Source organism: Biomphalaria glabrata, chromosome 1 (genome assembly GCF_947242115.1).
Source record: "Biomphalaria glabrata chromosome 1, xgBioGlab47.1, whole genome shotgun sequence".
In the NCBI taxonomy this organism is placed as follows: Eukaryota; Metazoa; Mollusca; class Gastropoda; family Planorbidae; genus Biomphalaria; species Biomphalaria glabrata.
Window position 1 is genome coordinate 42188609 of NC_074711.1, and position 18256 is coordinate 42206864.

The 18256-nt window shown below is 37.5% G+C and overlaps 2 protein-coding genes across 4 annotated transcripts in view; both read left to right on the forward strand.

The window, feature by feature from the left end:
* Positions 1-18256, forward strand: part of LOC106057771 (neuronal acetylcholine receptor subunit alpha-10-like) — a 199171-nt gene that overhangs the window by 34352 nt on the left and 146563 nt on the right. The window lies entirely within an intron of this gene.
* LOC129924584 (uncharacterized) lies at positions 987-9075 on the forward strand. The gene is made up of 2 exons (XM_056020357.1): positions 987-1140; positions 8498-9075. Exons 1-2 carry the CDS (start codon positions 987-989, stop codon positions 9073-9075), a joined length of 732 nt encoding a protein of 243 aa, XP_055876332.1.

Below are 18256 nucleotides of genomic sequence, written 5' to 3' on the forward strand. Positions count from 1 at the left end.
GAATGTTTTGTTGTTATTTTTTAAAGTTTTACTGAATGTGTGAGTTTATAAATGTGTATATGTGAAGGTTTGTGTAAAGTTGTGTGTGTGATTGTTCGGTAGGTGTAAAGGTGTGTCTAAAGATATGTCTAAAGGTGTGTCTGAAGATATGTCTAATGGTGTGTCTAAAGATATGTCTAAAGGTGTGTCTAAAGATATGTCTAAAGGTGTGTCTGAAGATATGTCTAAAGGTGTGTCTGAAGATATGTCTAAAGGTGTGTCTGAAGATATGTCTAATGGTGTGTCTAAAGATATGTCTAAAGGTGTGTCTGAAGATATGTCTAAAGGTGTGTCTGAAGATATGTCTAAAGGTGTGTCTGAAGATATGTCTAAAGGTGTGTCTAAAGATATGTCTAAAGGTGTGTCTGAAGATATGTCTAATGGTGTGTCTAAAGATATGTCTAAAGGTGTGTCTAAAGATATGTCTAAAGGTGTGTCTGAAGATATGTCTAAAGGTGTGTCTGAAGATATGTCTAAAGGTGTGTCTAAAGATATGTCTAAAGGTGTGTCTGAAGATATGTCTAAAGGTGTGTCTGAAGATATGTCTAAAGGTGTGTCTGAAGATATGTCTATAGGTGTGTCTAAAGATATGTCTAAAGGTGTGTCTAAAGATATGTCTAAAGGTGTGTCTAAAGATATGTCTAAAGGTGTGTCTGAAGATATGTCTAAAGGTGTGTCTAAAGATATGTCTAAAGGTGTGTCTAAAGATATGTCTAAAGGTGTGTCTAAAGATATGTCTAAAGGTGTGTCTAAAGATATGTCTAAAGGTGTGTCTAAAGATATGTCTAAAGGTGTGTCTAAAGATATGTCTAAAGGTGTGTCTAAAGATATGTCTAAAGGTGTGTCTAAAGATATGTCTAAAGGTGTGTCTAAAGATATGTCTAAAGGTGTGTCTAAAGATATGTCTAAAGGTGTGTCTGAAGATGTCTAAAGGTGTGTCTGAAGATATGTCTAAAGGTGTGTCTGAAGATATGTCTAAAGGTGTGTCTGAAGATATGTCTAAAGGTGTGTCTGAAGATATGTCTAAAGGTGTGTCTAAAGATATGTCTAAAGGTGTGTCTGAAGATATGTCTAAAGTTGTGTCTGAAGATATGTCTAAAGGTGTGTTCGAATCCCGAATAATTACAAGATAAAGTAGACTGACTTTCTAGAGCATTTCGACTGAATCGCTGGAGGAACTGACTAGACTGAATTACTAAGGCATTTATTCTTAGATTGAGCAACTAGGTTACTAGACCATACCCTAATCGAATGATCTCTGACAAGTCTTGGATCAAACTTATGGGTTTTCATTTACCGCTATGTCCGTGTCCTAGGCTATAAAGTTTTCAAATCAAATGAACGACTTCAAGATTGTTGTCTTCTACTGCCGCTATGTGTAAGGTTTCTCTTTCTGTAAGGACTAAGCTGTAGAATAGTTTATTGAATGAATAGGTTTGATGTCAACAACTGTATAGTAGACAGAAGAACAAATGACTGTTTCCATGAAGGATATAAACACAGTATCCTTGACATAAAGGTAAAGAATTAATACCCTTGACATTAAGGTAATGAATTAATACCCTTGACATTAAGGTAATGAATTAATACCCTTGATATAAAGGTAAAGAATTGATAACCTTGACTTAAAGATAAAGAATTGATAACCTTGACTTAAAGATAAAGAATTGATAACCTTGACTTAACGATAAAGAATTGATAACCTTGACTTAAAGATAAAGAATAGATAGCCTTGACTTAAAGATAAAGAATTGATAACCTTGACTTAAAGATAAAGAATTGATAACCTTGACATAAAGACAAAGATTTAATAACCTTGACTTAAAGATAAAGAATTGATAACCTTGACTTAAAGATAAAGAATCGATAACCTTGACTTAAAGATAAAGAATTGATAACTTTGACTTAAAAATAAAGAATTGATAACCTTGACATAAAGGTAAAGAATTAATATCCTTGACACACTGACGGATCCCCCCCCCCTTTATCGACCGACCCGCCTCCCTTTGGGGCGGACGAATTTTAGTAAAGGAATCACACAATTTGTATACAAATTTATTACTTCTGTTAATAACATATATTAAGTATTTATAGTTCAGCCTATTTTTAGATTATCTTTAAGAAAGAGCGTGATCTGTGTGAAGTTCAACGTATTCATTTTAAAAAGCAGTTTTGAAAACAAAATGATGCCCCGAAAAGGGAATATCCGCTATTAGATTTGAATGGTTCGTCTATCTGTCCGTCCGTCCGTTTAGATCTCGTAAACTAGATATTGAAAATACGACATTACGATATTTTAGATCTTTCAAAACTTTGATGCAACGGCTACTTTTTTTTTTAAAAAAGCGAAATATTTAATTTTTTAAATCCACTATGCAAGCAGGGTTTTTTCATAAAGATGCACCATTTTTATATGTATATAGTATTAATAGTAAAAAAAAAACAGACTATATAGTAAGGGATATGTCTGTAACACATTTATGCTGACGGTTTTCGATTTTTGTCCAAAAAAAAATTATTTTATTTAAAAGAAATAGTAATTTCTGTCATACTAAGTAACTACATTTAAAAAAAAAATTACTTTTTGTTTAAGAGAAAAAATCAATTTAGTATGCATATTAGTGGAAGATAATGTAAAGCAATAATTCATAAGTAGTGTTTCATATTTTACACCCAAAGTACGAAGATCCAAATAGGAAGAGCAGGTTTGTTTAACATTTAACTTCACCTTCACCTATCCCTTAGTCTGTTGGACAGTTGGGGCTCCACACAAGATCTTTCAACCATTTTTCCCTATTCCTCTCTGTCTTTTGCCTTGGATTGAATTTCATTCACTGATGTTGTCTTCCCATCGCTTTCTCTGACTTCATCTTCTCCCGGGAACTGTTCCATGAAGGAAAGTCTTTGCGAGCCCTGAGGACCTTGTGATGTGATAGATTTGAGTATGCGTTTTTTTATTTTTGACAGTGGTTAGCAGGTCATCGAGTGGTCCAATTTCTGTATTAATCCTGATTCTAATCTCTTCATTCAAGATGCGGTTTAAGTAAGTGACACCTATGATTTAACTATATCTTCATAACTATAAGTTCACTGAATATATATGAATATAAACAATGTAGTAATAATAACATTAATAAATCTCCGTATCCTGTGGTATCAAGTCGTTAGTCGAACTAACAATAGAACAGCACGTCTCTTCTTTTTTGTATCGACGGAGAGAGGGTTGTAGTTGTTAATAATTTGTATTTCATAATTTATAATATTCTTTCTAAAAATATTGAAACCTGCCTTTTTACCTGCCTGAGCGGACCACTTCAGGGGCCGATTTTGAGTTTGTGTTTGTAACCTTGTTTTCTATTGGTTCTTGTGTTGTCAGCTACAAGAAATAATTGTTCAAAATTTCAGCTTGATCCGAGATTGGATGTCGGAGAAATCACGTGTACAAAGTTTTACCAGACAGAGTGAGTTGTTATAAGCTTTGTAAAAATAGTGAACATTGTACTTAAATCATATTGAATAACGAAGGCAGCACTTTTGTCAGGTCTTAACATTAATGAACGATCTAGTGTACAGAAAGTATATCTAATTATCTATGATCATATATCGCCACGTTTTACAAGACCTGATGACGTGATGAACACTTCTTGACCTGCCCCCATGGAGGCTAAAGTGTCTAAAGACTAACTTTTTCTATTACTTCCAAGAAGTCTGGCTTTCGGCTGGTCACTCTATAAACATGTACTCTTTGCTCATGCTTTCTGTACAGACCAGATAGGTTATGGAGTGAGCACTCTTGTTGGCTACATAGGGGTTTGAAGTGAGTACATTAAAAGATCTAGTTTCAGGGGGGAAGGGGGCGACGTGGGGCACTTGGGTATTTTCCTGGTATTGGTCTGCTGCTGGGATCCTCCCCCTCCCCATAAACATTCGATTAAGTTTCCTTCTCTCTCTCTCTCTCTCTCTCTCTCTCTTTGATACACACAATCACACACACTCGCAAACACATTTTGGAAACCGCTTTTCAGTTTAGGACCAAAGAGCAGCAGGACTGGTCCCTATTCCAGTTCATTTCGCCCAGTAGGTCAGCAGCAGACCAGCCATTAAAGAAAACTGTTCATTTTGCTCCTTAGGTAAGCACAATATTGGAAGAGACGCAGCAACACTTTTCACAGCGCAAAGAACAGAAAGTTGTTTTCTAAAGACATTGGTTGATTAGAAGGAAGTATGCACTTAGACTTATTGTATGTCTTGTGTAAGAAATAAATCACGTGATCTAAATCTAGGTAGATTCTCATCTGATTGTAGTCTATATTCTAAATCTAGGTAGATTCTCATCTGATTGTAGGCTATATTTTAAATCTAGGTAGATTCTCATCTGATAGTAGTCTATATTCTAAATTTAGGTAGATTGTCATCTGATTGTAGGCTATATTCTAAATCTAGGTAGATTCTCATCTGATAGTAGTCTATATTCTAAATTTAGGTAGATTGTCATCTGATTGTAGGCTATATTCTAAATCTAGGTAGATTCTCATCTGATTGTAGTCTATATTCTAAATTTAGGTAGATTATCATCTGATTGAAGGCTATATTCTAAATCTAGGTAGATTCTCATCTGATTGAAGGCTGTATTCTAAATCTAGGTAGATTCTCATCTGATTGTAGTCTATATTCTAAATTTAGGTAGATTGTCATCTGATTGTAGGCTATATTCTAAATCTAGGTAGATTCTCATCTGATAGTAGTCTATATTCTAAATTTAGGTAGATTTTCATCTGATTGTAGGCTATATTCTAAATTTAGGTAGATTCTCATCTGATAGTAGTCTATATTCTAAATTTAGGTAGATTCTCATCTGATAGTAGTCTATATTCTAAATTTAGGTAGATTGTCATCTGATTGTAGGCTATATTCTAAATCCATGTAGATACTCATCTGATTGTAGTCTATATTCTAAATTTAGGTAGATTCTCATCTGATTGTAGTCTATATTCTAAATTTAGGTAGATTCTCATCTGATAGTAGTCTATATTTTAAATTTAGGTAGATTGTCATCTGATTGTAGGCTATATTCTAAATCTAGGTAGATTGTCATCTGATTGTAGTCTATATTCTAAATCTAGGTAGATTGTCATCTGATTGTAGTCTATATTCTAAATCTAGGTAGATTGTCATCTGATTGTAGGCTATATTCTAAATCTAGGTAGATTCTCATCTGATTGTAGGCTATATTCTAAATCTAGGTAGATTCTCATCTGATTGTAGGCTATATTCTAAATCTAGGTAGATTCTCATCTGATTGTAGTCTATATTCTAAATCTAGGTAGATTCTCATCTGATTGTAGGCTATATTCTAAATCTAGGTAGATTCTCATCTGATTGTAGGCTATATTCTAAATCTAGGTAGATTCTCATCTGATTGTAGGCTATATTCTAAATCTAGGTAGATTCTCATCTGATTGTAGGCTATATTCTAAATCTAGGTAGATTCTCATCTGATTGTAGGCTATATTCTAAATCTAGGTAGATTCTCATCTGATTGTAGGCTATATTCTAAATCCATGTAGATACTCATCTGTTAGTAGTCTATATTCTAAATCCATGTAGATACTCATCTGTTATTGTAGTCTATATTCTAAATCTATGTAGATACTCATCTGTTTGTAGGCTATATTCTAAATCCATGTAGATACTCATCTGATTGTAGGCTATATTCTAAATCCATGTAGATACTCATCTGTTATTGTAGTCTATATTCTAAATCCATGTAGATACTCATCTGTTATTGTAGTCTATATTCTAAATCCATGTAGATACTCATCTGTTATTGTAGTCTATATTCTAAATCCATGTAGATACTCATCTGTTATTGTAGTCTATATTCTAAATCCATGTAGATACTCATCTGTTATTGTAGTCTATATTCTAAATCCATGTAGATACTCATCTGTTATTGTAGTCTATATTCTAAATCCATGTAGATACTCATCTGTTATTGTAGTCTATATTCTAAATCCATGTAGATACTCATCTGTTATTGTAGTCTATATTCTAAATCCATGTAGATACTCATCTGTTATTGTAGTCTATATTCTAAATCCATGTAGATACTCATCTGTTATTGTAGTCTATATTCTAAATCCATGTAGATACTCATCTGATTGTAGTCTATATTCTAAATCCATGTAGATTCTCATCTGATTGTAGTCTATATTCTAAATCCATGTAGATTCTCATCTGATTGTAGTCTATATTCTAAATCCATGTAGATACTCATCTGATAGTAGTCTATATTCTAAATCCATGTAGATACTCATCTGATAGTAGTCTATATTCTAAATCCATGTAGATACTCATCTGATAGTAGTCTATATTCTAAATCCATGTAGATACTCATCTGATAGTAGTCTATATTCTAAATCCATGTAGATACTCATCTGATTGTAGTCTATATTCTAAATCCATGTAGATACTCATCTGATAGTAGGCTATATTCTAAATCCATGTAGATACTCATCTGATAGTAGGCTATATTCTAAATCCATGTAGATACTCATCTGTTATTGTAGTCTATATTCTAAATCCATGTAGATACTCATCTGTTTGTAGGCTATATTCTAAATCCATGTAGATACTCATCTGTTATTGTAGTCTATATTCTAAATCCATGTAGATACTCATCTGTTTGTAGGCTATATTCTAAATCCATGTAGATACTCATCTGTTATTTCATTTCACCCTCTTGCTCGTCGTTCTAAAAAACAAAAATTCCTTTTGAACTGAATTGCTTAAAAGACAGCGGGCCTAAAGGGGCCGCCTATAAGATTGTGTAAACAATAATTTTGTTGTTTTTCAGATCGCATTTCTTCATGCACTATAATTACAAGGGTCTATTGTTGATGATGTCCTTGGCAATAATTCTTTTTCTCACTTAACGCATCTATCATACTGTCAGTTTCCGACTCTGCCATTTCTGTTAACATACTTGACAGACAGAACATGGCGGGATATTTATTTGACTGCCACGTCTGATTAGACAGAAAGACTGCGCATGTCTAAATTGTTATTCGACTGCGCATGCCTGATCAGTTTATTTGACTGCGCATGTCTGAGCGTTTATTTTCGCTGCGCATGCCTGACTAGTCACTCGGCTGCTGAAAAAGTTTCATTAGTTATTTGGCACCGTGCGCGAAACAAAAAAAAAGTCAAGCCCACAACATTTTTGTTTCATTTGCTTTGTTTTGTATGTTCATTTATTTCAACCATTCCAAAAAATCGTCTGCTCGCCAAGGCAACACTCCAGTTTATCGTAACATTTTTAAGTTGGCCAATCTCAAAATGTAAATATAAACTTGGCGCCGACTCTGTTTCTGCCCTACCTCTTCTAGCACTTTCTAGATTTTTTAGTACCGCCCTCCCCCCATTTTTTCTTCCAAATATCTCCTTATATCCCAGCAGCCAGCATACTTGTTAAGAACACGTGACGTGTTATTCAAATATTTGTATTGGTGTATTCATGCTCCGTGTGTCGATGGTTATTGACAGATGCTTGTACTGCACTAATATATAAAAAAGTGGGGGGGGGGGCGATAAAGGCTAGAGGCGGGAAAGAACGGGACAGACGCGCTACCTCAAAACAGACTTTTGTGTTTTACCAGAAACGGGTGAGGCCACATAAAAAAAGGATGCACCAGTAACGCTACTCACTGTTTGTGTATGTCGTAACGCTACTCACTGTTTGTGTATGTCGTTCAGGTAGAAGCGTTTCGTGTTTCAGGTTGGACTTGCTTCACATTGATGACAGAAGGTAAACAGAATCGAGATCATGCAGTCGGAGACGACTTCTCAAGGCGTACTTCCATGGAGCAACATATGGTGGGGCTAATTAAAACAGTTTTTCTTATCCTTTGCTCAATACTTTACAGCCCATGCCGTATGACTGCACGCCCTTTTTGTTTTTATCTTTGTAAGATTCTACGTAGATATTTTATTTTGTTACTTCAAAATCCTATCCAAGTCAGAATTTCAACAAGAGTATCGTTAGAAAGTGGTGGGGTGAGGTCTGTACAATTTGAATGGAGGTTATATGCTGATTCTTTGCTAAACTTTACATTTTTTAAAATAAAACATCTTATATCTAGGAGAAGGAATATATAAGATAAGATAAGGAAAACTCTGAATCCAAATCTCCGCTGCCTTGCGGCTATACCCAAACACGGGAAAGGCTTCGGGAGACAACCCCAAGGAAAAATCAGGGGCTGGTGACCCTTAGGCAGATTGTGGCACACTGTACTACACTGTCTCCCAAACTGTATCGGATATTACGTTCGTTTGGTCACATCAGCTGCGTGGAGAGGGGAGAACTGCTGTGTGGGCGACATCGTTCTTACCATAAACAATGCCCAGGCTTTCATCTCGCTTAGTTCGAGATGAACCAAAGTCGTTCTACGACTGAAAGTGGCCAACTCTACTGACAAAGTCGTTCTACGACTGAAGGAGGCCAACTCTACAGACAAAGTCGTTCTACGACTGAAAGTGGCCAACTCTACAGACAAAGTCGTTCTACGACTGAAAGTGGCCAACTCTACTGACAAAGTCGTTCTACGACTGAAAGTGGCCAACTCTACTGACAAAGTCGTTCTACGACTGAAAGTGGCCAACTCTACAGACAAAGTCGTTCTACGACTGAAGGAGGCCAACTCTACTGACAAAGTCGTTCTACGACTGAAAGTGGCCAACTCTACTGACAAAGTCGTTCTACGACTGAAAGTGGCCAACTCTACAGACAAAGTCGTTCTACGACTGAAGGAGGCCAACTCTACTGACAAAGTCGTTCTACGACTGAAAGTGGCCAACTCTACTGACAAAGTCGTTCTACGACTGAAAGTGGCCAACTCTACTGACAAAGTCGTTCTACGACTGAAAGTGGCCAACTCTACTGACAAAGTCGTTCTACGACTGAAAGTGGCCAACTCTACTGACACAATCGTTCAACATCCCCCCCCCTCTACCAACAAAGTGCACCTCGTTCTGTGACTCTTTAATTATTCAACCGTGACAGTGGGTAAAACAAAATACTTGGTGGTTGAGGGTCAAGTTCAGTTCATGCTTTGGACGAAAATCAAATGCACGCTACTCCCCTAAGAAAACGTTCCTTGTTTTTGTTTCTTTTCTTTTTTTCCGATCTTCGTTTTCTAAAAATTCAAACGAAATCAGAAATCACGTGAGACAGCACGTGCTGAGAACCTTCGAGAAGGTGTGAAGTTTACAAACTCGCATAACAGGAATATACCTGAGTTATCGTTCCTGGCGATAACCCGGGGACACGAGGTTTCCACAACATATCATGCGTTGCTTTGTAGCTCCATCAGATAAAGGCTTGCAATCTAACCGCGCGTCCAAACTTCCAAACTGTAGCCCTAGATGATAACTTGATTATAGCGTGAGTACACACGAGCTGCTCAAAAAGCCATGACGTAATAGTATCCCATCCTATTTATTTTCTTATATCTTAATTCTGTTATGATATATGTAAATAGTGTGTGTGTGTGTGTGTGCAGGACTATTCAAATTATTTTGAGAAGATTGGCTATGGTAGATGCAACAATTCCAACTCACTCTGTCTGTCTGGTACAAAGCTTATATCAACTCACTCTGTCTGTCTGGTACAAAGCTTATATCAACTCACTCTGTCTGTCTGGTACAAAGCTTATATCAACTCACTTTGTCTGTCTGGTACAAAGCATATATCAACTCACTCTGTCTGTCTGGTACAAAGCATATATCAACTCACTCTGTCTGTCTGGTACAAAGCATATATCAACTCACTCTGTCTGTCTGGTACAAAGCTTATATCAACACACTCTGTCTGTCTGGTGCAAAGCTTATATCAGCTCACTATGTCTGTCTGGTACAAAGCTTATATCAACTCACTCTGTCTGTCTGGTATAAAGCTTATATCAGCTCACTTTGTCTGTCTGGTACAAAGCTTATATCAACTCACTCTGTCTGTCTGGTACAAAGCTTATATCAGCTCACTCTGTCTGTCTGGTACAAAGCTTATATCAACTCACTCTGTCTGTCTGGTAAAAAGCTTATATCAACTCACTTTGTCTGTCTGGTACAAAGCTTATATCAGCTCACTATGTCTGTCTGGTACAAAGCTTATATCAGCTCACTATGTCTGTCTGGTACAAAGCTTATATCAGCTCACTTTGTCTGTCTGGTACAAAGCTTATATCAGCTCACTCTGTCTGTCTGGTACAAAGCTTATATCAACTCACTTTGTCTGTCTGGTACAAAGCTTATATCAACTCACTATGTCTGTCTGGTACAAAGCTTATATCAGCTCACTATGTCTGTCTGGTACAAAGCTTATATCAGCTCACTATGTCTGTCTGGTACAAAGCTTATATCAGCTCATTCTGTCTGTCTGGTACAAAGCTTATATCAGCTCACTTTGTCTGTCTGGTACAAAGCTTATATCAACTCACTCTGTCTGTCTGGTACAAAGCTTATATCAGCTCACTATGTCTATCTGGTACAAAGCTTATATCAACTCACTCTGTCTGTCGGGTACAAAGCTTATATCAGCTCACTATGTCTATCTGGTACAAAGCTTATATCAACTCACTCTGTCTGTCTGGTACAAAGCTTATATCAACTCACTCTGTCTGTCTGGTACAAAGCTTATATCAACTCACTTTGTCTGTCTGGTACAAAGCTTATATCAGCTCACTATGTCTGTCTGGTACAAAGCTTATATCAGCTCACTTTGTCTGTCTGGTACAAAGCTTATATCAGCTCACTCTGTCTGTCTGGTACAAAGCTTATATCAACTCACTTTGTCTGTCTGGTACAAAGCTTATATCAACTCACTATGTCTGTCTGGTACAAAGCTTATATCAGCTCACTCTGTCTGTCTGGTACAAAGCTTATATCAGCTCACTTTGTCTGTCTGGTACAAAGCTTATATCAACTCACTCTGTCTGTCTGGTACAAAGCTTATATCAGCTCACTATGTCTATCTGGTACAAAGCTTATATCAACTCACTCTGTCTGTCGGGTACAAAGCTTATATCAGCTCACTATGTCTATCTGGTACAAAGCTTATATCAACTCACTCTGTCTGTCTGGTACAAAGCTTATATCAACTCACTCTGCCTGTCTGGTACAAAGCTTATATCAACTCACTTTGTCTGTCTGGTACAAAGCTTATATCAACTCACTCTGTCTGTCTGGTACAAAGCTTATATGGATGGATGGATGGACTAATTTTTTGAACTCGTCATTTCTCCCACGCCGATGTTCGGATCAAGCTGAAATTTTAAACAATTATTTATTGTACCTAACAAAACATAAATCAATCTAAAAAAATAACCATGTAGTTATTTAGTCATGGGAAATTAATTATTTTGTTTTGTATGAAAGAGGGCAATAAATCCAATACTATTGAGAGATGTATATCTGAAGTTATTCCCCTTATTTCAATGTGTACACGTTTTCACCAACTTCCCGTTCTTAGATCAAGTCGAAATGTTGCATAATTATTCAAAGTCGACGACAATAAATCAATAGTAAACAAGGTTACAAAAGACAGTTTGTGTGGAAACACAAACTCAAAATCGGCCCCCGAAGTAAAATGTTTTAAATAATTCGGATAATCCCAGTCTTCACCAGGATTCGAACCCGGGACCTTCGGTTCGAACTAAATAAGTTAATTGTTTTGAAAAGGCTCAATCTCATATTCAATTCCTCACAAAAAAAAATAAATAAATAAAAATCCGCTATATAGAAAAAGTGTTCACGAAAATGATGTTTATAAGATTACTATTTGTCTTATATTAGGTCTAACATATAATGCATACTAATTAGCTTTTTCTTATAAAAAAAACAGCTTGCATAATTGATTTTAAAAATTAGAATTTTCGCTTTCAGGAAAAAAAAAGTAGCCGTTGCATCAGAACTTTGAATGGTCTAAAATATTGTGAAGTCGGATTTTCAATATCTCTTCTAGTTTACGAGATCTAAACGGGACGGACAGACATTTCGCACAAAACTAATAGCGTCTTTTCCCCTTTCGGGGGCCGCTAAAAATTAATCACTTAGCTAATTAAATTAGTGGTAAATAATTAATTTTGTACATAGAAAAACAAATGGAGCTAAACACTAGAAGTGATTTTGCGATTCTTCCCCTTAGGTTATCTTGTTTTTCCTTATAAAGGATTTAAAAAAAAAAAATTTTGCTTGCATTTCAATGGAGTAAGTAAGTTTGTAGGTGTCACCCGATGCGAGTCGCACCCTACGCACCCCCGTAGCGACGCTACTGGCTACTCTCCTTATAATCCCAACATGCTCAATTATTCATTCTTGTATATCCTTTTGAAATATCACAACTTGATATTATTGTTGTACACATGTCGGAATAAAGCTTGAAAGTAGTTAGTACTAACATAATAGTTTTAAGTAAAAGTATTTTTTTCACAATACTTTCTTTAAAAAGGAACGAGATAAAAAATAACTTTGTACAACTCATAACATAAAATTAACAAGGTTACAAAGACAGTTTGTGTCGAAACACGAACTCAAAATCGGCCCCCGAAGTGGTCAACCCAGACAGGCTTCAATATTTTCAGAAAGAACATCCAAATGAAATTATATCAAAGACAAATGAGAAAGAAGGTTGACAGATCGTGTGTAGTGCCCCAACGGTCTAGCAGATCAAAGGATAGGTGCAAGTGAATGCAAAGTTAGATGTGAACCTGGCCTAACTAGTTCCCTTTCAGACCTTGTGGTCTATAGGGCAGATGATGTAAATTTCATCTGTTTTTTTGGCCTACGGTTAACGAGGGTGTCATGTAGCCAGCACAACTATCAACCGCCTTTACTTTTCCCCAACCAATGTCAGGTACCCATTAGAGCTGGGTGGACTCAGAGGCGCCCAAAGATTCCAAAGTTGAAAATCCCAGTCTTCACCAGGATTCGAACCCGGGACACCCGGTTCGGAAGTCAAGCGTTACCGTTCAGCTACCGCGCCTCTCCTGGCCTAACTGAAGTCTTCTAATTGATGTAATTGTTTTGAAAAGGCTCAATCTCTTATCCAATGCTGAAAAATATAAAGTTCTAAGCATTTATGCATTTAAAAAATTGTACACGAAAATGAAGTTTACAAGATTAGTATTCGTTTCAATTTAGGTCTAATTTATAATGCATATTAATTAGCTTTTTTTCTTTAAAAAAACTGCTTGCATAACTGATTTTAAAAATGAGATTTTTCGCTTTCAGAAAAAAAAAGTTGCCGTTGCATCAGAACTTTGAATGGTCTAAAATATTGTGATGTCGGATTTTCAATATCTTTTCTAGTTTACGAGATCTAAACGGGACGGACGGACAGACGGACAGACATTTCGCACAAAACTAATAGCGTCTTTTCCCCTTTCGGGGGCCGCTAAAAATCATAACAATCAGTTTGACATAACATCTGCCCGATCAGAATCATAACAATCAGGTAGACATCTCCCTGACATGATATCTCTCGGATCATTGTGTGGATACTAACAGCGGAAGCTCAAGTTCAAGTCCCGATGTAGAATGGGAATTTTCAATTCAAGAAGCCTGAAGGCAGCATTGGTGCCTCGGATAGTCGCACCTCCACATGTTGACAAAAGCGATTGGACCAGAACTCAACGAGCACACTATTTGAGCATGGAAGACACGCTTGACATTAAAACAACAATATCAAGTTTGTTTGATGATAGACCGCAATGAACTTCAGAGATTTCTCAGATAGATGTTCGCTTGTTATTCTTCACAGCGATTTTTGAGCAACAAAACCACTTTGTGTTTGTCGAGTCTGTCATCATCAAATACTGCGTCCATTCATTCGTTAATGCTTATTTCTATGCTACTATTTGAGACCATGTCTATTGGACTTACCAGGGGATTGATACAAGGAACCAGAACTAGTATTTAGTATTAATAACTATTCTGTATTACTAAAAAGGTGACTCACAGCGACTCACTTTCCTCCCATTCACCTCTAAATAGGTGTACGAGAGACGTCGGAAATGTGGTAGATATTCAGACAATTGGATTAGCCGAAAAAGTCTTAAGCAGACATTTGACGTGCGTGCCTTGTGTTGCACAGTGTATTACGTGCTTAGAACAAACTCTTAGATTTCTTTCTGAGTTTCTTTCATTCAGAATACACCCGGAACAGAAAGATGCATTTCTTTCTCAGCTCATAAAATAATGTTCTGCTATTTTGTTCGCTGTCAAGCAAAAAAAAAAACGTTTTTAATGGATACGTGACGAAAACATTATTACATTATTTCACAGAGAGACAGAGAGAGAGAGAGAAAGAGAGAGAGAGAAAAAGAGAGAGAGAGAGGGAGAGAAAGAGACAGAAAGAGAGAGAGAGAGAGAGAGCGACAGAAAGAGAGAGGGAGAAAAAGAGAGAGAGTTTCTCCATCTCTTCTATACAAATTACGATCTAATTTTAATAAACAATTGCTAACAGTGACAGTTTTTATCGTTGGTTTATCAATATTATCACGTGACTAAATGTTATTTGTTTACGATTGGTAAATGAGGTCCATAGGGATAGCAATGGAAAAATCGTATATCATATAAACAGTGTTGTAACTCTGTTTCCGCGCAGATATGTATGGAGCGCACTAGCGCACTGTTCCCGCGCAGATATGTATGGAGCGCACTAGCGCACTGTTCCCGCGCAGATATGTATGGAGCGCACTAGCGCACTGTTCCACGCGAGAGATGTATGGAGCGCACTAGCGCACTGTTCCACGCGAGATATGTATGGAGCGCACTAGCTCACTGTTCCACGCGAGAGATGTATGGAGCGCACTAGCGCACTGTTCCACGCGAGATATGTATGGAGCGCACTAGCTCACTGTTCCACGCGAGATATGTATGGAGCGCACTAGCGCACTGTTCCACGCGAGATATGTATGGAGCGCACTAGCTCACTGTTCCACGCGAGATATGTATGGAGCGCACTAGCTCACTGTTCCACGCGAGAGATGTATGGAGCGCACTAGCTCACTGTTCCACGCGAGATATGTATGGAGCGCACTAGCGCACTGTTCCACGCGAGATATGTATGGAGCGCACTAGCTCACTGTTCCACGCGAGATATGTATGGAGCGCACTAGCTCACTGTTCCACGCGAGAGATGTATGGAGCGCACTAGCTCACTGTTCCACGCGAGAGATGTATGGAGCGCACTAGCGCACTGTTCCACGCGAGATATGTATGGAGCGCACTAGCGCACTGTTCCACGCGAGATATGTATGGAGCGCACTAGCTCACTGTTCCACGCGAGATATGTATGGAGCGCACTAGCGCACTGTTCCACGCGAGATATGTATGGAGCGCACTAGCTCACTGTTCCACGCGAGATATGTATGGAGCGCACTAGCGCACTGTTCCACGCGAGATATGTATGGAGCGCACTAGCGCACTGTTCCACGCGAGATATGTATGGAGCGCACTAGCGCACTGTTCCACGCGAGAGATGTATGGAGCGCACTAGCGCACTGTTCCACGCGAGAGATGTATGGAGCGCACTAGCGCACTGTTCCACGCGAGAGATGTATGGAGCGCACTAGCGCACTGTTCCACGCGAGAGATGTATGGAGCGCACTAGCGCACTGTTCCACGCGAGAGATGTATGGAGCGCACTAGCGCACTGTTCCACGCGAGAGATGTATGGAGCGCACTAGCGCACTGTTCCACGCGAGAGATGTATGGAGCGCACTGTTCCACGCGAGAGATGTATGGAGCGCACTGTTCCACGCGAGAGATGTATGGAGCGCACTAGCGCACTGTTCCACGCGAGAGATGTACATCAAGACAGGGAGGCTTGATGGATGCCGGCTGAGTTGAGGAAAACTTGGCATCCTGTTGGTTTGTGGGTGTCATTTATTTTATTTTATAAATCCCTATCACTGCTTTTTTTCCTTTTGTTGAGTGTTTGCTTTACCTTCATTGCATGAATATAATAATCGACTTTGTTCAAATGATCAAGCTATCAAAGTTATCCTGTGATATTTTGTAGTTTGTCATACGTTCCTTGAGACCATGAAAGTGTGCATGACTGATCCAAACCAATTCATACAATTATACTTTATATAAGTTGTGTATTTTGTAAAGTATTTTCTATGTTTTTCTTGTTAATTTGTCTTCCCTACTTGTAACCATAGACATAAATAAATATAGACTGGCCGATAAAAGAGTTTTATGAAACGAAATTTTGTGACTTGCAATTATGTGTTCTTTATTATACAGCATTTATGAGCAGTATAGAAGTTGGGTATTCGTATCTATTTCAGCCACACACCTATATATATATTGTAAATAAGGAGACAGTGTAGTTTTGTTTAATCTCTAAGAATGAAGATCATGTATTTTTTCATAATTCGGAAATCCGAATACAATAGATATACATGTTTTCAAGTTACAAGAAGTTACTTCCTTCGGCCAGTCTATATTTATTTATGTCTATGCTTGTAACTTAGTTTAAAAGAAAAGTCTTGTAGCACTGTTCTGAAATGAAATTTAGAGTAGTCTGCCCATTCCTGTTTTCTGATTTGTTTCTAGTTCTTGTTGTGTTCCCATATCAAATTTCATTCCACAGCTAAATTTAGACGATTTGAGAAGTTTGTGTCGAGTCCGAAGCATGAGTGCAGTATATCACATGAAAACAAAGATACTGTTGCGATCTGTATTTCCTGTTACATCTGAAGTTAACAAAGCCATTACAAATATAGCCTGCCTTGTGATTTTGATCTCGTCATTTTTTTTTGTCATAGAATTGACAGAATTAAAACAGCAAACATTCATTTTGGTTTCTTTTAAGATGGTATCCTTACGTTGACAGCATTGAAAGCGGATCCAGCCAACACTTTTGAGGGCGAATTGTTTTTTTTGTTGTTGTTTTTTTGAGTGTTTGATCTATATGAAAAAAAGAATTTAAAGCGACTCTATTTTAAATGAAACAGGCGAGCGTGGAGCGGTCGCTTCAACCGTCTTTCTCCATTTCTAAGTATTGCAAAATGCATAGGATACAATTAACAGTATAACTTTACTTTTCTATTGAAGTCATAGCGATGTTTAAGGCAAATATCCATAAATATACAAGTTCCGTACAAGAGGAACTTCAGTAAAGCAACATGGAATTGGATTGGTTAGATAATGTTCCCATTCAGACTTTGCGATCTATAGGGCAGATGAGGTTAAGGTTTTCTGTTTCTTTGGCCAACGGTTAATGAGCAGGGTGTCATATAGCCGGCACAACGACCAACCGCCTTTACTTTCCCCAATTAAAGTCAGGTACCCATTAGAGTTGGGTGGACTAAAGGGCGCCCTGAAAATCCCGAAGTTCAAAATGCCAGTCTTTTTATTTATTTCACTCTTTACTGAGTCGAGTGCGGTAATTCTCGCTGATTTTAACAACTATAATTCCTTAAGATCATAATATTTTGAAAAAGTCTACAGTTCAAACTAGAATTTGTGGCCAACTAGGTAGTTGTTGTTTTCAAAGATATACATAAACTGTTTAATTTCTGGGAAAATCGTTAGAGCCGTTTTCGAAGTACCCGACCACCCCAGTTTCCAGTTTTTTAAGATACGAAGAGAATGCTCGCTAAATTTGTAACCAGCAAAATATAAAAATTCTTTAAAAAAAAATAATTCTACATTTACAACTCTATATCTCAATAATGTAGAATTTCGTTTTTTGGATATGAAACAAATTAATTAAAGACCAATAGAATTATTTGACAATTTTTGGACTCGTGTTGGGTTAGGTACAATAAATCCGGGACTGGGCCTGGCAGAAATAACGTGTTCAAAACTTCTATCGGACAGAGAGACGGAGTGAGTTGGTACGAGGTGAGTAAATATTGTACTCAGTCTTCTGTACCATTAGTTTTCAAGCCATTCGGAATGCGGTTTGGGAGTTTGTTTGTTTTTTCGTTTGTTTGGTTTTTTTTCTAGTTACACAATGTCGGTAAAACTAATCATACGTACTGTTGGGGGACGTGGCATTTGTTATGACGTCTTGTTACACAATGTCGGTAAAACTAATTATACGTACTGTTGGGGGACGTGGCATTTGTTATGACGTCTTGTTACACAATGTCGGTAAAACTAATCATACGTACTGTTGGGGGACGTGGCATTTGTTATGACGTCT

Coding starts and splice junctions, on each gene's coding strand:
- LOC129924584 (XM_056020357.1), top strand. CDS start 987: ATGTCTAAAGGTGTGTCTGAAGATATGTCTAAAGGTGTGTCTGAAGAT. Junction 1,141..8,497: donor GTCTGAAGATATGTCTAAAG/GTGTGTTCGAAT, acceptor TACGACTGAAAG/TGGCCAACTCTACTGACAAA.